General features: G+C 42.5%; 1 protein-coding gene across 23 annotated transcripts in view; it reads right to left on the bottom strand.

The window, feature by feature from the left end:
- Window positions 1-19,118, bottom strand: part of LOC146985634 (alanine and arginine rich domain containing protein) — a 28,590-nt gene extending 9,472 nt beyond the window's left edge. For 2 of the 23 annotated variants that reach the window (XR_015035981.1, XM_085778721.1), the window contains exons 1-30: window positions 18,648-19,118; window positions 17,672-17,961; window positions 16,868-16,982; window positions 16,532-16,705; window positions 16,115-16,221; window positions 15,549-15,686; window positions 15,203-15,363; window positions 15,059-15,085; window positions 14,795-14,831; window positions 14,644-14,713; window positions 14,517-14,568; window positions 11,993-14,139; window positions 11,538-11,769; window positions 11,071-11,132; window positions 10,879-10,978; window positions 10,526-10,630; window positions 8,745-8,803; window positions 8,592-8,661; window positions 8,458-8,502; window positions 6,731-6,997; window positions 6,524-6,619; window positions 6,370-6,440; window positions 5,106-6,005; window positions 3,918-4,096; window positions 2,417-2,447; window positions 2,196-2,337; window positions 1,823-2,036; window positions 1,496-1,679; window positions 1,190-1,336; window positions 563-1,025 (exon numbers count right to left, since the gene is read on the bottom strand). Coding sequence is in view for 18 of the 23 variants with exons in the window: in XM_085778721.1 (XP_085634847.1) it covers window positions 563-1,025; window positions 1,190-1,336; window positions 1,496-1,679; window positions 1,823-2,036; window positions 2,196-2,337; window positions 2,417-2,447; window positions 3,918-4,096; window positions 5,106-6,005; window positions 6,370-6,440; window positions 6,524-6,619; window positions 6,731-6,997; window positions 8,458-8,502; window positions 8,592-8,661; window positions 8,745-8,803; window positions 10,526-10,630; window positions 10,879-10,978; window positions 11,071-11,132; window positions 11,538-11,769; window positions 11,993-14,139; window positions 14,517-14,568; window positions 14,644-14,713; window positions 14,795-14,831; window positions 15,059-15,085; window positions 15,203-15,363; window positions 15,549-15,686; window positions 16,115-16,221; window positions 16,532-16,705; window positions 16,868-16,982; window positions 17,672-17,871 (6,595 nt within the window). In the remaining 5 variants the exon portion in view is untranslated. Of the gene's footprint in view, window positions 1-562; window positions 1,026-1,189; window positions 1,337-1,495; window positions 1,680-1,822; window positions 2,037-2,195; window positions 2,338-2,416; window positions 2,448-3,380; window positions 3,597-3,917; window positions 4,097-5,105; window positions 6,006-6,369; window positions 6,441-6,523; window positions 6,620-6,730; window positions 6,998-8,457; window positions 8,503-8,591; window positions 8,662-8,744; window positions 8,804-10,525; window positions 10,631-10,878; window positions 10,979-11,070; window positions 11,133-11,537; window positions 11,770-11,992; window positions 14,140-14,229; window positions 14,427-14,516; window positions 14,569-14,643; window positions 14,714-14,794; window positions 14,832-15,058; window positions 15,086-15,202; window positions 15,364-15,548; window positions 15,687-16,114; window positions 16,222-16,531; window positions 16,706-16,867; window positions 16,983-17,671; window positions 17,962-18,270; window positions 18,426-18,647 lie in introns of those variants that run through there. The other 21 variants (XR_015035982.1, XM_085778722.1, XR_015035984.1 and 18 more) reach the window with 14 other exon arrangements.
- Between the last annotated feature and the right edge of the window lie 1,230 nt (window positions 19,119-20,348).

The raw sequence follows: 20,348 nt of genomic DNA, 5'->3' as shown, positions 1-20,348 counted from the left end.
GGTTTATTTTTCAAATAGTGTGTGTAAATAAGAAATTTACAAAATTGATTCAATTGACCCTTCACTAAGCCCCTCCCACAAACAGCTACTGTCCAATCCTACGTTAGCAACCGTAACTACTGTATGCACAAGAGGCCAGTCAAGCTTTTGGCAGAAAACAATATGCTGAAGCGGTGTGTGTACAGGACATGCAAGTCCGGCACCCGATATTCCAAAGGTTTAGAGGGTGATGTTGATGTTGAAGACCTGAAGATTTGTGTCATTAGATGTTAATGCAGCGACTAAACCGCACCAACCCCTCCTTCTCCATAGCAACCCAGGCTATCTATTAAACCTGCTGTTAGCTACGGTAATAACAGGGATTTTGCTCATAAGCATTCACCTTTGCTTTAATAACGTATCCCTAGGTTGTTGTAGGGCTTATGTGGTGTGGTGGTAACTGTAACTGCATTGTTGGCGGTTCTGGTATTAAGTCAAATAGATGTAGGTTTGATTTGAAACATAGCACGAAACACTGAGTAAGTTATTGCAAGTTTAAGCTGCCATTTCAACCACTACTGACCTGCGAGTCTGTCTTTGATACGCTGGTGTTCGTCTTTCTCCCGCAGCAAAGCCTTTTCTGTGTCCGTGTGAGCAGCCAGACAACGCTCGGCCTCCTTGACCGCACCGGCCAGGCGGATACGAGTAGAGTCCGCCTCCACCTCCAGCTTTTCACGAGTCTGTCGCTCGTTTTCCAGGCGGGTGGTTATCATGGCTAATTCGGATTTCAGGGCGGTCACCTGGTTGTTGCAGGTGTAGATGGTTTGGGTCAGGTCTTCGTTGGTGAGTTTGAGATCTCGCTGAGCATCTTCCAGCTTCTCCTTGAGAGCCTCGTTCTCCTCTAAAATATGGCTCTCTTTGAGACTGCTGTTGGCCTGCGAACGCTCAAGTTCTGTTCTGAGGATGGTCAGCTGCTCCTGTAAGTTGGATGTCTGCTGTAGCAACTCCCTCTCCCTATCACTGGCCTCAGTCAGCTGAGACAAGGCCTTTTACAGAAAAAAAAAAAAAAGGTTAGATTTTGACAAATTTTGTCTTGAAAATATTACTTATTCAGCAGGGTCTAATAGATATCGATATGAATCTTCAATTTGTATGATGCTACATAATCACTGTTTTAATTATGTTCTAGGTAGATAAATACCAGGATTACCTCATTGCTTTTGCTAATATTTCTTTTGTTCTCCTCCTCTATCTCCTGCTGCTTACGGAGATGGCTGTTGAGCAAATTCTCCTGCAGGGTCCTTGCGCTGCGCTCCTGAGCCAGAAGTCTCTGGGTCTCACTGTGGTCCTCTTCAAGCTGGGTGGTTGACAAACAACACACTAATGTCACAATCATATATATAGCAGACAGCAACAACTGCTGCATAAGAACTACTGAGAAAACACTCAAAATGAAAGAAAACAACAAGGCAAGATCACTTTGTTTAGACAGAAAGCCATGTTTAAGAGGATGTACCTGTTTCATATTGTTGGCCAGTGCTCTCATCTCCAGCTCCAGGTTCCTGAGGTTCAGTTCCACCTTCTGTCTCTCCTGTATCTCTAACTGATGCTGCTCCTCCGTCCTCCTCAGCTTATCTCTGGTGGTGTTGTACATCATGGTGGCATTGCGCCGGTTTTCCTGCTCCTGTTTCATCTGAAATCTAAAACAGACAGAAACACTGTCAATCAAAATACAAAATAAAAACAATGAAATAGGGTATATAATAATAAATATAGATCAAGACAGTGTCATAAAATGAGTCTTGATTATTCTAGCGCTCAAGGAGAGAGTGGCAATTCTTACTTGAGGTTTGTGACTTCAGTCTGTAACTCCAGCTGGTCCCGCTCCAAGACAGATTTAACATCCTTAACTTCCTCTAGAGAGCTCTTCAACTCTGCTCTCTCCATCTCCAGCTGGCTCACCTTTTCTGTCAGGTAGCCATGGCGACTCCTTGCCTTTTGGATGGAGCGCTCATATTCGTGGAAAATGTTCTGCAGCTTCACCAGGCTCCTCGAGTCTGTGAGATGGAATATGGGGTTGAGTGTGTCTAACATTTAATGAGCACAATCTTGCTTTCAAATGTGGTTTGTGTAAAAAATATGACTCATGTGATTCAGTTGCAATTTGCAAAAACCAAATAAATATCTATTATTACATAAATTATGATTTCAATTACCTAAAGTGGCTGAGTCCAGATTCTGAATGAGGAGGGAAGCGTGACGATAGCCTGAGGCGGGAGAGTCAATGTCATCTGTGGCTGTGTCCGATGACTGAGTGAGTTCATCAAAGTCTTCTGCCATCTCCATGTCATCAGGGTTCTGTGGAAACAAAGTGTGGTCTTCATACCATTCAGTCTCTCAGCTTGGTCAGTATTGTGTGTGGCCTAACAAGTTTTACCTCATTTTTCTGTTGTCCACCCGTTGGAAACCTGAGCCCAACAAACACAGGGAAGAAAATCAAGGGTCATTTGGGAAATTGATGATAATCTTGGGAGCTGCAGAAGAGCTGTTGGAAGTGTAATGGTATAATGCAGTATACAGTCCCACGTTGGGAAAGTCAGTGGTTAGTCATGCAATTGTGTGGAAAGGCAGAGAACTCAGATCAAGAAAGACTGCACCTTAAAGGCGTTCAGAAAAGAAAATTGAATTTAAAATTAGTGTAATCATTCATCTATCAGACGATGTAGCCCAAACTTTGTGCAAAATTCTATTTTCGTGGAGATCCGGGGTGAAAGTGGGGTAGTTTTTTTTGCATTGGATAAAGCAGGCGCGCAGATTATGCATCACGTTGCTCGCGATTCATCAGCCAATGAAAGCTAAGTTAGCTAGCTATAACGTAGCTAGCCTACTACCACACACCCACACGCCGAGCTGGACAACATCCAATCAAATTCCTTCGAAACACTGTGTCCCGCCCGGTCCCGCCCCAAACATTGAATATCCTGCCTGCTCGATAACACCCAATCAAATTTATTTTCAAAAGGCGGGACAAACAGGACAAACGGCCATTTCTGAACACCTTTAATCACCACCCACCACCACTGTAGGAAAGGTCTGTTCAGACTAATGGTCTTTTTTCTTATGTGCCCTTTTTTCCCTTTCAACTATATGTTCAACAAGTCAAGCAGGAACGATATCTAAAAAAGTGAAAATTTGTTCAGCTGGTTTTCAGATTTGCACAGATGCTTAACCTTTTTTTTACCAAACGTGTGGCTGTTTCCCTTAGCTGACCTCCTTCCACTGACAAATGTACTGCTGTGCTACCTGTATAATTAACTTTGTGGTTAGTGTGAAAGCACCGCACGCAGGTTAGTGACAGAGAGGTGAAACTGATACAGATAAGTAGCATACTGCATATATACCTTCCTTCATCGTCCGACACGTCACTTAAAGTGCTATCGTCAAACACAGAGAGAGGATCTCCGTTAACATGGGGGTTGGTCTGAGGGGCTCTGCTGTGCCGGGCCCCTCTGACCAGCTCCAGCTTTAAGGCCTCCTCTACTGCTTGTTCCTCCTGTTTGTTGCTATTGTAGGTCTGTAGGAGCGGGAGGTGCGACTGCACTGGTGCCCTGTTGGTGCTATAGAGAGCGATAAACCTGATAGTCAATGAATTGTGACATCTACACTTCAGGGTACTTGGAGGTATTTGCTAAAGAAAAAGGTCATTAAATGCAGTTTGGAAAAGAAGGTTTAGACTCAACTCTCTCCGTGAATGCATCATCGAAAAATAAGTTCAGTAAACAGAGGATGACCACACACAAAAAGCAAAAATAAAGTATTGTCTTGTAGGTAATACTTGATTTCTAAATTTTGAAGATGGATGTGATATTTTAAAATTATAACAGCACTAATCAACATTGCTCAGGCTTACAAATGTAGAACAGCTAGATAATGCATACCTCCTGGTGGCTGCGGGTGACTGTTCCTGGTGAACTGCTGCAGTTTGACTTGACAGGCTTCCTAACCTGGTCTCAAATTTCTCAGCACCCACTTCTTCCAATGTCATTCCAGCAGTATCCCAGGATGCAATGGGGTTCTGAACCTCCACCTCCACGGTGTGCGTCCTCTCCTTTCCGATCTGAAAAGACAAGGGCAAATATTTGGTAACTGGCCTGGTCACATCCATCCCAAGTGAAACGAGCCGGGGGCCAGCCTTTTAAGATGCAATTTGGCGCCGGTTCTTGTACGCTTTGTCATACATAATTTAGTGTCACCCCTCCCTTCTGAGACCAAACACCTCAGTGTGGTTACTCTATTTGATACCATATTTGCAGTAGACGGCGAGGATGCACGATTCTATGCACTGGAATGCTCGCAATCACTGAACTAAGAACCTCTCCATTTTTGTAGTTTGACATGCCCTCCCCCCTCCCAATTTGAAAAAATACCTGCTGTATAGACACTAAACTAAGCATAGCATGCATTTAAAGAAATAATAACCATATCATCACAACTGCACTTCTTTAAAGCACAAAGAAGGCTGTTTTGTATACACTCTCACACTCTCAACACTGCATAACCTAGAGAGAGAGTTTATGAAGTAGAACTCAGTCAGCATAAAGACACATGCCAAATCCATGCACAATGGAAGACAAGTCAAAACTAAAGAATACACAAAAATTACATTTCTGTAGTTTTGGAGTACAAGCAAGAATGCCAAACGTCTGATATTTCTGAACTGCGAGTCGGTAGTAAAGGTGTCTCCACTATAATCCTCAACAAGCCTGTGAGCTCAGTTCTATGGACCATTATGGTTTGTTAAGGAGGAGATGCAACAATACAACACCAAACATGCAGGACTGACTCTTGAACTTGAAATCAAAGCTACAGAAAATGAATGTTAAGACGTGGACAATGAACATTTAACAGACAGGAATAAGATGAAGTCATGATGTGCGGCTGTTATGGCCCCTTCAAAACAGCTGAGGAAAAGAATTGAAATTAGGGTCATGAATGGGAAAAAAAGAGAAGGAGAAAAAGACAGGAGATCGAGAAAGGATTATGGAGAGGCGGCCATCCTCTACCTCTTTCTGGAGTTGGACGTTTTCTTTCTCCAAATCCAGGAAGACACACTTCAGCATCCCTACCTCAAGTTTAAACCTTCCCATGTCCTCTTCCAGCTCCTCATCAGAGACACCTGGGACAGATGCTAAACGTCTGTTCATCACCGGGGGGCGAGGACCGGCCATCTCCTCGGGTTCCTCTTCTGAACTCGCGCCGCTCTTCTCAGCTTCACCTATGTCTGCAGTTTTGTCTGTCCAAATTAAATCCATCTTTTGTTTGTGGGACGGCCCAAGTTTCATCTCCTCTTTTAAGAATGATGTAGAGTCAGTGGTGGAAATGGGTTTGGTATGGCCATAGGTTGACGCTGTGGTAGCGTGGTCTGTGCTGCTCTCTCTCTGTGCTGTGAGGAGTTGTGGTGAGGGGGGTCTGCTCTCCTCCAGACTGTCATCGGGATGCAGATTTGTTTCTTGGTGCACGTTGCTGTCACTGACAGGTGGAGGCTGCATCCCGTCTTCACTCAGGGAGTTGTCAGCTGACTCTGTCACAGAGTCCTCCAGTCCAGACTCCCTCTGCTCAGGTATGGTGAGAAGGACAGTACTCCTTGCTCTCGCTGCTGGACGAAGAATGATTGGCCCTTCTTCTTCTTCTTCTTCTTCATCATCATCGCTTGATTCTTCTGTAGAAGTAGACTCAGCTGTGGCCTCTTCTTCTGCAGGACACTTTGATTTAAGCAGCTCTCCAAACTTCTCTTTTAATTCACCAGCAACATTCTTGAAGGTGGATTTTACCTCCCGTTTCTCCACCTCCACCCAGAGCTTCTCATAACGTTTCTCCCACGGAACATCACCAACTCCTCTTCCTTCTTCAGGACTGTGTTGATCTTTTAAGTCAGTGTCTATTTCTCCTCTGTCTGAGCCCACGATGCCAGATGGCCGTGGGTTATTTATATCTAACTCGCATGTATCTCCTTCACCAACTTTCTCCTTTGATGGCATGGGCGGACGAAAGAAAAACAACACACACAAGACAAAAATGCAAAACACCAAATTTTGATTTCAAAAGACATACACAATATTAAGATGACATTTCATACTCGTATCATTTGCTACTTTTGATTATAAATTTCATTCTCATTTTGGAACCATGAACCATTCACATCAACAGAAGCTTACCACATAAGTAAAAAACTATATTTTAAATAAGTTACGACTTGCTTGGCACTAAATTGTAATACTTTGGACTTTTTCATTTGGAAAACATGGGTCATGCAGTTCTACTTCATCTGGTGCCAAATGGAATAAGGGATGGCATAGGTGTTAGGATTGTGGTAATAATGGTCTTTCTCACCTTATGCTGGGGCTCAGCCGACTCTTCTTTCCTTTCGCTGCTTTGTGCAACTGATAAAACCCCAGGGGAACCTGAGGAGACAGAATTGTCATGTGTGCACAAAAAGGACATGTGTGCACATAAAACCTACTTAAAAATATACTGTGAACCTTACCTGGTTTGACCACTGCCTGAGGCTTGACAGTGTCCTGCAGCTGTTTGCCAGTTTTAGCTGTAGTGGATGTTAAATTGTTTGATTCCCAATCTGATTCTGAATGAGAGGAGGTTGAAGAGAGAAACAGATTTGTCTTTTGTTCGAACGTTGTAAATGTAGACGGATGAATTAATGAATATGATTATTAACAGTCTTAGAGCATTTTACCTTCGTCACTTTCTGGTTTCTGAAGCACCATCCTCCTCACTCGAGGTTGAGGCTGGGGTACGAGTTGAGGGGATGTGCTGGGAAGTCTCATGCTGGAGCTGATGCTCCTCTGAGGTGTCAGCGGTTCTGCTGGTGGAACATCGTCATCCTGCTCTTTAATAGGGGGGTTGGTGCATTCTGGGAACTCTTCAAGTCCAGGGGAGGCCACCCTGCGGCCAGGCAGGGTTTTCTTACTGGTTGTACTGGCTGTGTCCCAGTCTGATGGATCTGTGTCATTAACACAAGTAGTAAGTAAAGGAACAAAATATGACAGTGGTGTTTCTGACTGTAGGAGGTCACCACTACATCTATGAACTGTCAGTGCCTGTGCCTCCACAGGTCTCAACAGTGGAAAAGACCTGGGATAGGCTGCTACACTATTGTGCTATATCAACCTGGGGTCTTGAAGGGATATCTCAACATTTTGGCAAATTCGCCTATTGCCATAATCCCTATAGTTTTAGGAGTAGGTTCATCACCTTTAATTGTCGGTGCAAGCGGGACAGAGACGTGAGCTCTGCACGGCGTGCTGTATTTCTAGCTTTCCCTCATCAAACTCATGAAATACACAATCCAACAACTCCAAAACACTCTCATGGACAAGTTGTGACCTACACATTCACCACGCTATGAGATAATAATGGAACGTTACGAGACAGAGTTGTTTTCAAGGCAAATGCGTAGCCGGAACTACATCCCAGACACGGCTGCTCGTCAGAGTGACTTTAAAAGCACAAGTAGTTCTTTCATAGCGTGGTGAATGTGCAGGTCACAGCTTGTCCACAGGAGCGTTTTGTTGTTGAATTGTGTATTTAGTTTGATGAGGGAAACACCGTGGAAATACCGTGCGCCTCCGTTGCGTTAGCTGAGCAGCTCACGTCTCTGCTCCACCGCTCTAAAGACAATTGAAACCGACAATTAAAGGTAACAAACCTACTCCTAAAACTATAGGGATTATGGCAATAGGCGAATTTGCCAAAATGTTGAAATATCCCTTTAAGAGAGGAACTACAATAAACAGTAAATTAAGTTCAGCTTATCTAATGAGCAAGTTTACGTTCACCAACCTCTTTTATGGGCTTCAAAAAGTGTGATGACAGAAACATACAAGGAGTAGAAACATCAGTGTTGTAAACACCAACTTAATTAGCCTTAAAAAGACAACATATGACTAGTATGTATTTGAAACTGAAGTTGTTGTTGATTATGGCAGGTACCCTCTAATTAATATAAGGAATTTACCAACAGTGTAAAAGGTGCAACTGCACTGGGGTTTAGGGATGAATTCTGATCTGTTTACTCATACGAATACAACATAATATTATCTGGCCTCTCATGAATCTGTTGTTCTTGTCTTGTTTTAAGCATGTAATCTACATACTCAACTCAGAATGGACATATGCAGCCTCCAGATATGTCTATGTTGGCAATTTTGTTTTTGTTTTGTTTCTGTTTAGAGATAAAATATACCATCCCTTTATGTAATGGAGGGAGTAAACTGAGCTCTGAGTGTCATAATTTGCATACATTTTGGCCTCTCTCAAATTCTAAAGCTATACATATACCTATAGCTATACACTTGTTGAACTAAGGCCTCAAAAACAACCACCCTAATCAGAAATATTTTGGAATCTCATAGTTTAACAGGGGCAAGCCAAAAAACACAAAAACTAATAATGTAATTTTACCTTCAAGATCATCAACGTCACCCAGACCAAGATCTTCCATTACATCTGTAACAGAGAAACAAAGCAGTAAGACAACAAGCTCTGGTTCAGAAAACTTCTCTAACATTGGACATGATTTGGATTACTTAATTTACCCGTCTTTCGTTCATTATCTCCTTCAAGTTTGCTCAAAACACTGAGTGGTTCCCATTTTGCCTTCTCACTCTGGTAGAAAAAAAATATTGCAATTTAATTCCCAGAGGTCACAATCTCTGTTACCTCTCACACCATTTCATTTCTGAACATACCTCTTTCCGTGTAGTGTCATGTTTAGCAGCAGGCTCTCTTTCATTATCACTGTTTTGAGCTACAAGAGACAAGACACAGTCTGTTATGTCTGAGACAACACAAATTTACTTCCTCTGTAAGAAACAAAACAATATTCTGATGAGGCTGGGGTAGTTTGCCAGAGAACGTTGTAAAAAGCATTCCCATGCAAATGTGCTCATGGTTAATCAGCATGGAGGCAACATGGTTAGGCATTACACAGGTTTTTAGGCTCTGTTCAGCCTGGGTATTAACATGCGTTTTGTGTGATCCAATCTTGTGCCGAGTTCAACTGTGCACACACAGGATGCACTCAAGATGCAATTGAGATCTGATCACTTCTTAGACCATGTTTGGAGGTCGTCTGGTCCACACGTGGCCACATTCTTTTCCCACGGGTGTTGAAGCTCAGGGTGTTGAAGCTCAGACCCAAAATGGCCGGACCCATGAGCATTAATTCTTGGCCTGAATGTGGCCAAAAAAAGAAGCCCGTGGTCTGACCCGACCTACAATATTATGTCCGGTCGTGTTGTTCAGCCTGGTCCGTTGAGAACTCCGACTGACCCAAGGACTATAAACAGTCAATGGCTGGAGCATGCATTTATTTAGAAGAAGTTCTCCATATCTGGCTCTTTTCTTCTATTCTTACTTTTTTAAACTGTATTGACAATATTTCCCATTTTTGCTGAGCATTAGATTTGTTCAAAATCAAATAAAAGCCTGGGCTTCTATTTGTGAATTTATGGTATTTCAAATGGCTAAAATCTTATTTTACAGAAGGGCTGTGCGCAAAGTACTATTTGCTCTGCTCCTCCTTGCTCAGCTCACTCTCTTTATCTGACCCATCTATCAGAGTCAATGCATTTCGTCTCTGCAAACAAAAATTAGGTATATGTTTAATTGCATACTGAGCAAGCAGGAGTAAGATCTAGTGGAGATGCATTCTGATGTGAGCTGGATCACCTATGACGCATTTAATGCCAGGCCTGAATAGGGCCTTTTGGCACTTTTCCACTAGCACGGTACGGCCCTTTTTTTTTTGCTTTTCCACTAGCCCTAGTACCTGGTACCAGGTACTATTTTACTATTTTAGTACCGCGTCAGCCCTGGTTCCAAGCGAGCCGAAGCAATACTAAAACGTGACGTCGCCTTCCACTGATTGGGCAGAGCGTCATCGCGAGTCATCTGTACCAAGCATGGTACCGAGACTGTTGTTATTCCTTCACCCGAGTTAAATGATGCTGTCTGGAAAACCACGCTGTGGTCCGTAATTGAGGAGTGATTTTGGAGCTGATGAGAGGATCGAAAAACAGAGAGAGGGACAATGCGGCCCCGTGGCGGCCCCGTGATCGCCCCGCGACGACCCCGCCCCCGCTAAGGAGCAACTAGAGAACTCAGCTGTAATGGAAAAGTACCTTTACCGAGCCATGCCGTGCCATGACTGTGTAGTGGAAAAGCGCCATTAGATTCTCCATTTCAGTTTTATGGGGACACAAGTTCAGTTACCAGCCAAGAACACTGAGAAGAGCTGGGGTTGCTTTTTGTTATTTCAGCCAAAACATGGAGGAACCAAGAAAGTAAAGTAGAACCTGTGGCCCTGTAACTTCAAATGTTGGGGAAATGAACTTCAAGGGTGACAGGTGGGGTGGGGGTAGTGTTGTATGCCGCATGCATTTCTCTTGTGGTGATCATGAGGTGATTATAAGGCCTCTGGTGTGGGTAACATGCTGTTCCTTACACCTCTGACAAGACATTCATTTACCCTCTCCCTGGCTGCCTCTTGGCCTGCCTACTCTCCTCCGAGGCACTAGATCTGCCATCCTATTGCCTCCTTCCCCTCTTACAAATGAGGGAACATAAAACAAGTCTACAAAAGAAATGTAACATATAGTTGGAAAGACTGATATAATACACATAGTACTGTACATTGCAATATCTACACATTATTTAGACTATAAGTTGGATCATTACTCACAGGCAAAATCAATACATGCACTAAATCACCAAAGCAGTTTTCAGTGTTTATAATTAAAAAAGGTCAAACTGTTTCTGTAGCATGAAATGGTGCCTGGGATGATCTGAAAAAAATAAAAGCAATAAATGAAATAGACTTACTTTCTTTAATCTCTTCTTCAACAGTGGGCATCTCTTCTTGATCCTGTGTGTGCGAGCTTTGTTTCTCCTCATGTGGCACATCAGGATTTTCAGAATGGGACTGCAAAGATAAAATAATGAGGCCATGAAAGTGTGTACGGCCAGCTTCTGATCTGATTCCAAAGGTGTTAAAAAAATGTGTCTTTACTGTACCTCAGAGTCCCAAGAATCTTGCTCCTCCTCTCCCCTCTCTAGACCCAGCTCAGACAGGAAATCTATTAACAGATGAAGGTGAATCAATTAAGCTGAAACACTTGTTGGTTGCCAAACAGTAAAAGATATATTCAACAGGGGCAACAGATGACACACAAAATATCTGTGAGCAAATGTGACAACTTCTACAACAATCTGTTAAATTAAAAATTCTTGATAGGTAGCAGCATGAACATCCTCATACAGAGGAAAAAAGTAGCAGGGTTTCTAATTGTTTTTCAATCAAATAAAACCTAATTGGCTTGTTGGTTAACATCTTGTTAACTGGTCACAAACCTAGATATCTTCTTAAAATGTCAACCTCTCCTCCTCTCAGAATAAGGTCACTTGAACATTGTGATGATAACGCAGATGTTTCTAACACATTTATTTATATATTATACATTCATAAAGGCTTTGCTGCATACCTCGTTTGTTATCCTTACATACTTCTACGTCGGGAACAGGTGGGACGGTGTCAAGGGACTCTCCACTCTCTTCTGGTTGATCATTTTCATCTGACATGTCTCCCTCTTCTTCTTCTTCTTCTTCCTCCTCGTCATTTCCCACCTCCTCTTTGTTGTCGTCTCTGTGGTCATCATCGTCCTCATCATCCTCTTCGTCATCATCATCATTCTCATCCACAGAGGAGTCTTCTTTCTGTGAAAACATTACTTATCAAGTTACTAACCCATTTCAGTTGTTGTTTTCAGGGGTTTCTGATAAACAAAACACCACTCACCATGAGAACAACCATATCAAAAATTAATATCAATGTGACAAAGGTTTTGACATAGCTTCAGTGTTTTAGAGGTGTGTTTGAACAATCTAATCACACAGAAACTGCTACAGCAATACTAAGATCTACCTACTCCTGTTTTACCTGGATGACTGGTTCTTCAGTGCTCGTGAGCTGCTGATCTTTGACTACGCTCTCTGCTTCCTCAGGTGAGTCTAGATCTACGTCATCAATGTCAGTCTGAGGTAACACTTCATCAGAAAATGTTTTCTTGTCTGAATGATGGGGTTCACAAACTGTGGCATGTTCTTTGGCGGGTGAACCGTCGTCTGATGGCTGAGGAACAATCGCGCTTTCACTTCCTAGCGGAATATATGCAGTTAATGTAGCCACATCTTCGTCATCTGGCTTGTTGCCTCCATCAGAATCATCTCCTACATCAGACACTTTGACTGTGGCGGTGGCAAAATCATACTGCCCTTTTTGGCCCATGCTGTCAGAGTCCTCGCTAGTCTCATCGTCTTTGTTCGGGTCGCTACTCTTAACACCCACCAGCTCTTCTTCCCTGTTATTGTCCGTTGACTCATCATTTCCATCAATAACCTTTTCATCATCTTCATCACCATCGATATCTTCTACCCTAGCTTCCTCCTCTGACTTCTTGTCCGTTGCACTTGTGGGCCTCGACCTTGGCGACTGCAAAATGGGTGGGTTGTCACTGTGCTCTATAACTTCATCCTCATCACTTTCATCTTTATCATCCCAGCTGCTATCATCATCTGAATCTACATTTCCTTCCATTTGTGATGCCTGACGAACCAAACTAGAACCATCATTATCTCCTTGGTCTGTGTGTTCGTTTTCATCCTCGGGTGTTGGTGAGACTGCAGGGGAGGGGTCATTTGACTCTTTTTCAATACTTTGTCTGTCTTCCCCCACAGAGCCGTCAGAACAGTGCTGCTCTCCACTCTGGTCTGGCGTTACAACATTTCGTTTGGAAGCTGGTGACACAACTTCATCTTCAGCGAGGGGGCCTTTCTCATTTTGCTCGTTATTTTCAGATGAGGAATCCCACTCTGATTGAGCTGCTGTTGCTTTGTCTGGTCTGGACCGGAGAGAGCTTGTTGCACGTAGTCTCAGAGAGGATTCTGGCCTCGCCATCGTTTGTTTCGGTGATGCTGCCACTGGTGATGAGGAATCCCATGACGTGTCCACAAGGTCTTTGCTTGGTTGCGGTAAAGTGCTTTCTGCTTGTGATGCTGCTCCTTCAACTTGTAAATCTGATGGAGGTACATCTCCTTCCTCATCAAGTGTCTCCTTTTCAACTTCCTCTTCCTTGGGTAAATCATTGTCACTGTCCTCTAATGACGACCCCCATGAGGACCTGCGTTTCCCGTCTTTGAGGGCTTCTTCAGTTGATGCAACATCAGATTTACTGTCTGTATTTTTTTCGTCAACCACAGGTAAAACATTTTTGTGCCTGGCAAGTACAGTATTGCGACCAAAACCCCCTGTTTGGTTATCCTCGTCATCATCGCTGTCGTTCCACACTGTCTCACCACTGTTTTGTTTATCCGAGTCATCATCATCCTTTTCCGTTTCTCCTTTAGATTCTTCTTTCCTAACCTTGCTGGGTGAGGGAGTCACAGTTCTACGTCTGGATGGTATTGGACCTCCTTTTGAACCTGGGTCTGGAGGTATATTTTGGTCTTTCGCAGGGCTTTCGTCCTCATCAGAAAACTTGGACTCGACCCTAATGGCTGAAACGACACAATCCTCCTCCACATTTAATGTTGCTGGCATGTAACTTTCTGCTCCATCTGGGTAGATTTGGTCAGTAATTTGAGTCTCTGTTTTGGCATCTTTCTCTGAGGCATCTTCATCACCAGGTATATCCTTATTGTCAGTAATCTCCGTATCACCGGTGACCACAGGTTTTTGTATATCCTCATATTCAGAAGTGGTGGCCTTGACAGAGACAGAGGCAGAGGCAGAGGCGGAAGTAGAGGCAGAGGTAGAGGCAGAATCTTCCTCTTCTTCATCCTCTTCTTCACTCTCCTCGTCATAGTCATCTTCATCATCCTCCTCCTCCTCCTCCTCTTCTTCTTCTTCTTCTTCCTCGTCTTCGTCATCATCTTCTTCCTCCTCCTCCTCCTCTTCTTCCTCCTCCTCTTCCTCTTCTTCTCCAACTTCCTCCTCAGAGTCCTGTGCTTCTGGGCTTCCCTCAGGGGAATCTGAGCTTCCTTTACTAGTTGACGGCTGCTCTGAGGGTTTGCTTTTCCCTGCCCTGCCTGTGTGGTTATGGTCATTTAAGGAAAAATAGAAAGAGAAAAAAACGTCATAGAGATGCAATCAGCAAAGTTGAAACGCAAATATTTTACCTTATTGTAGCTTGGAAGAGGGGTGGAAGTCATCTGGGGTGCTTTTAGGAGGAAGGGAACAGGAGAGGGATCTACTGGATGCTGCGGAGCATTGCTGGATTGCAAAGCCATTGAGAGGGATGGGATTCTCTGGATTCTATTTTCACCCACTGGCTCAGAATCTGAACCGCTCAAGGATCTGTCAGGCAGGGCAGAGGCTACAGGGCAGGTAGGGATAAAAGGTCACGACCAAAAAAACACAAACTCTGGAGGGATTCTAGAGATGGCGAATAATGCTGAAAGAGTACCTTGTCCCTTTTTAGATGCAATCATTTTCCTTAGGTTTACTTTCTGTGGTCTCTGGAGGAAAACATATCAGATGACGGTTAGAGTGAAATTTTGTAGGAAAACAAAAAGAAAAAAAGTGGCACTAACCTTTTCAACTAGAACAGATTCATCGTCATCTTCAGATGAAGGCCATTCATCTCCAGCACTTTTTGAAACCCTGGGAGAGGAAGAAGAAGAATTAAGCCTGGTGAATCAATTCTTGTTGCAAGTTGTAGAAATGTGAGAAGATTGTGCTTACCGACTTAGCGACTCTGACTGAGAATTGTCTTCGAAATCTGCAACAAAGAAAAGGAACTTTGTAATGTATCAAAATGTGAGATATTGAGAGCCAATAATCTTTAAAAGTATAACATTTATGAGGCACAAAACACTATTATCTAGGCAGCATAAAGATGAAGAGTAGATTGAGTGTCAAATCCTTAAAGCCATAAATTGTTAATGATGTTCACTGACTAAAAGCTGACAGTTTCTGACTGAAAAAGCTCATCTAAGCAAGTAATACCTCCCCCTGCTTCATTTGCTCCATGCTCTAGATCCAGTCAATAGGCAAGTGCATGAGGAATAAATGAAATAATCACAGTCAATAATGAATAGGAGAGATTATATCCTCAGACTTCTGCCATTCACCGTTATTTGATCTCCCTACCATCTTTGTCAGTGGCCGGTCCTCCCAAAGAGAAGCCTGCTTCAACATCTTGGAAGGGACTGCCCAGCAGCAGCTTTTTCTTGTTTTTGCTTGGACCAAGATGCGACATGGGGGGTCCATCCTTTTTCTGAGTGCCATGCTCAATGATCAGGAGGGAACACCTGTAATAGAGGCAAGACATAGAATATGTGACAATGTTATAGGCGAAAACATGTTTCTCTGATTATACATCAATCTGAAAGAAAAAAGGAGGAATACAACTTCAAAATACCCTATGACTAAAATATATTCCTATAATAGATCATAGAGGAAATAGCACAAAGTGGAAAGAAATAAAAACGCTTACGGATGATGTGCATTCATTACTGCACAGTCATCTGCTGACCATCCTTTGGCATCCTTTAGTGTGATATCTGCATTGTACCGCAAGAGTAGCCGCACCATACCGATCTGTCCATTGCCAGCAGCTATCATTAAGGGAGACCTACAAAGAAAGATCAATGATAGCAAGATAAGTAACTGTAAACAAGAGAAAACTTGTGATTCCTGGTCCGTGTATGCTCAATATACATTAATACATTATCAGTGCTCAGTTCTCATGGATTGGACAACACATTTTCAAACTCTGAAATAGACACCTGCAAAGTTTTATGACCGCAAATGTTTCACAGCTGTGCCACTGGCATGCTGATAAGAAATCTGTTCACACACAAACAGATATATAAATACCTGCCAAAACACTGTACTCAAAACCACCTCTGTGGCAGACACCTCTCGACTAGAAAAGTCTTTAGGGCCACATGAAGACACACAGACTTACAAGGTGAAAATAATACCAGCCAAACTCTGTTGGAGCTCGTTTTCAGTGACATCAAAATCATTAGATGTGTAACACAAACGTGTCACTTTTACCTTTGGTCTTGGCTCATCAAATTCACATCTGCAGTCTCCTTGAGGAGGAACTCAGCCATCTCTAGATGGTCCTCGCGGACTGCCACAGTCAGAGGTGTGAATCCCTCCTTAGGAATTGAATCAAAAGTGTTATCAGAATAACAATGCCTCATTCTACCTGGAATATCACAGATGAGATCATTCATTCTGAGCCCTTATTATTTACAAGCAGCAGTTTTTGACACGTCATGTAATTTTATGTGTAGGATGTATTTAGACACTATATATTTTACACAGCAAGCTAGTGGCTTTTCATGGTGTTTGGTGTTGTTGTGCAAAACTGCTTCTAGGGCATTACCTTTGTATAGACTGAATATTGTCCTGATGTTTGGCCTAGAGCTGAAAACTGCACTGTGGCAGAGAGAAAGACAGAATCACCTTATTCTGGGCATTGATGTTTGCCTCATGTGCCAGCAGCTGGATGGCAGTGCCGATGGACGGGATGTTTGCTGCTAAATGTAGGGCAGTATTGCCATTGATGTCCACCAGGTTTGGGTCAGCATGATTCTCCAGCAGTATGCTCAAACATCGATCATGCTGGCCCTGCACCGCCTGATATTATGAAGAATTGACACAAATATGGAGCAAGGCCTGTTACTGTACCAGGTTCAACACAATGTACAAAGAAGGCAGCTGGCTATGATCATCACACTATAATATCATCACATTAAATTAACAATCACTCTGACTTCAAGTCTCACTATTCAGGATTACCTTCATTAAGGCGGATCTATTTTGATTGTCGCATAGGTTAAGCTTGGCTTTGCTCTCCACAAGGAATTGCACCACTTCAACATGTCCACTGGCACAGGCAATATGAAGAGCAGTTCTGAAACACAAAGGAGTGAGTTTCTCAAATGCAACAACACTTCCACTGACAATAAAACAAAATCAAAAAGTGTATTTTAGAGTGTGGTTGGTAAATACTCAGGAACACAATATTAAACTGATTCTGACAAGTTGAGATGCTATATTTCCTTCTTTACAACAAGCCATTGTGTAAATTGCCTCATGTACTCCACTTACACCACTCAGTTACTTCTGACACATGCTAATTATAAATGGTAACTTGAGCCTAATCTGAAACAGGAGTAGAAAAGAAAACAACAGGGTGTCATGCACATGTTACTTGTGGCACCTGTTGAAAACCTGGACATCTTACCAAAACCTAGTTTTGCTATTCTAAAACATACAACACTCAAAAGGGCTGTCATTTTATTTTTTTCTAGCACTGCAATAATATATATTTATGCAAAAGTACCAAAAAGAACGAAAGGCATGTATCTGGGGGTGACTGATTTTTTTTTTTTTCCATTAGTCCACCAACATGGTAATCAACCAGAGCCTGATTTAATTAAAAATAAAGTGGATAAGTGGCAAAAAGGTAATGTGTTGATTCTGACGTTTCAGTAAAGTACACACTGCACACTGGACTGCATTCACCTTATTGGTAGCATTTAATCCCGCAAACACTGACACTTCTAAGCATGGGACAATAAATGCTTTAAACACACTCACCTGTTCTCCTTATCAAGTTGATTGATGTCATTCTTTTTGGCAAGTTGCTTTAACTTTGCCAAATCGCCCACAGAGGCAGCCTTGTGAACCTTCCCGAGGTCCTTGTCTTTCAGTTCGTAGCCAACCGAAAGCACGCTCCCATTATCAGGGGTACCGGACGGGTGTTTCTTTTTCTTAGTAAAGCTGAATATCTTCTTCATTGTACACAGCAGCACCAACACTGCTTTTGCACCGTCACTACCTGCTACTCATCTGGTGCTGGAGGATCACCACAGGCTGCTCTCCCATCCCTAAAAATAAGACGTGCAAAGCGGATTAGACGCATATAAAGCCGTGCAGACAGCACTGCGGTTTTGCCCTCATATTAAAGATATAACCAAGTAGCAGATACACTGTCTACTCACAGTAAAATTAAGTGTAGTCTATCCTCATATGAGATAAAATTATCATATGCATATATATGGAGATATTACGAATAACGTTGAGTTTCCAATTACTCCAACATAGCCTTGGGTGACGATTACAACAGCTGTCATGCTATCTACATCGTTTCAGAACATGCTAGGCTACTGTATGTTCCCTAATTTCCCTCACCATACCTTATAGGACGTCTTCAAGAATGTTTTTAGCATCTGGGGTTGATGAAGCATTTCAACGCTGCATCGGATCATCGATTAAGATGCACAGAAGCTGTCCATATTGGCGAACGGCACCCAACGTTGTTTATAAGAGGGTGGTAAGCGTTATATCTTGTGGGGTGTTACCATGGTAACTGTCTGTACAACCTGTATGCTAACGTAGCTACCAACCTGCTAACGTCGGCTAAGTGCATGTAGCCTGCTCATCGTTTTAACGCTATTAAGCACTGCATGTCACTGTGTTTATTCGTATAATGAAAAAAAAACACTTGTATTTTCGGTCAGTGTAAACACTATGCGATAGTCAGGGTTATTTGTTGCCTAGCAACGTTACCTACCCTCAGTTGGCTCCGTGCTGCGCCTCCCACGTCGTCATTTTCCAAACCATGCAAACCGCCACATTTAAACTGGACTTGCAGCAGAGCACAGCACAGCGTGGACTCTGTTTACTGTTTTACTGAACCGGCAAAGCCTGTCTGCAACAGTCGGTTCATCTCAAAGCTACTTCTCCTCTTCTTCCAAGAAGTGTGCAGGGGTCGTTTGCTAACGCTAACCTACCTGAAACTAACTTAACCCTGCTAACTCAATGCTAATTAGCAAACGCTAAAAAAAAATCAAAGCTGACATATGTAATGTGTAAGTGAGGATGGTGACTTTAAATTGGATACCAAAGACGCATGCAAGTGTGTGCAGCCGTAACAAGCGCACCCATTCCCATTTATACTGACTATGATGTATTAACTTTAACACTAACCTGTTGATTGTCGGAGTCAAACTACTACCAGAGCTAAAGCTAAAAAGCGTAAGCTCAGAAATGCGTGCTGACTGTTGGGTTTCGATGAACCAATCAGAATTGAGTTCCAGCTGCCGTCGTCTTTCTCTGACCAATAGGCGGCTTCGCTGTGAAAAAGTTTGGTTTACAAGCCATTGAAGGGTCTACTTAGCAGCCATGTTTAAGAAGAAGGGGACTCTTGATGAGTAATGTCAAAACTTCACCACTAGATGGTGCCTTGGAATCATGTTTGTCACTGAAAGTATCTTTACTATATAGTCTATGCTGTCAGCCCTGCCGGGGACTTGCAGGACCGTTCAGTCAAGTGCTGGAATAAGTGCTGAATCTTATTCCAGCATTCGTTCAGTTGGTTGCATTTAGTAACGTTATACTAATTTATTTATGATTAGTTGGGAATTAAGGTTTTCTTTTTAAAAGTAAGCAAACAAGACCATGGACCCAAAGACCACCGTTGCATCAGACCTTTTCATTTTCTAGCATGTTAAACCTCCAAACCATTCAGTCAAAGATAATAATTTAGAAATAGAAGCATGTGACTGAAGTAGCCTATGCTCTTTGTGAATCTAGAGGGGATGACTCAGCTCAACTCAGAGATATAAATTTCCTTCAATTACATCATGGAGAACTAATATTGTCATGCTGTTAGGCCTACTGCAGTAACACCCATCCTCATATCCTTGCATGGAATCACACACAAACAACTTGAAACTGCAGAGAAATAGAATATACAAATGTATTATACATAATGTGCTGTATCATAATCACCTCTGCATATGTAGGGAATAGGGATATTGTTGCAATACAATGCTTAGATTCTCCTATATAAGTATCTATAAGTGAATATCATATCATGAGCACCTGTGCACCAAAATGAAATAAAATACAATATCCCAATACATTTCAAGTATGTCACTCTTAAATTTGTTGTTAATCTGTTTTACTTGTGGGCAAATGAACAGAAACAACCTAAGGCAATGTAGGGAATATAGGCCTACTGTACCTCTTTGACACGTAAACAAACATAGGTAATACATCATGTCTAATATGTAAAGTGGTTTTCTGCTCAACACTAGACTCTACGTTACACCTCTATGTTAATGACTGCTCCTGGTTATCCATTATGGACTATGGATAGATCAAGGTTTTAAGGTTTAAACACAAATAATTGTGTCCTTAATGACAAAAGTGGGCTAGAATTGTTTCTTCTGTAGCTACAGCAATGTGCAGCATGAATGTTACATAATCA

The sequence above is a fragment of the Trachurus japonicus genome, chromosome 6 (genome assembly GCF_045865225.1).
Source record: "Trachurus japonicus isolate A0001 chromosome 6, Traja_1.0".
NCBI lineage: Eukaryota > Metazoa > Chordata > Actinopteri > Carangiformes > Carangidae > Trachurus > Trachurus japonicus.
Note: the sequence above shows the minus strand (reverse complement) of the source record. Positions and strands in the feature narration are given on the sequence as shown.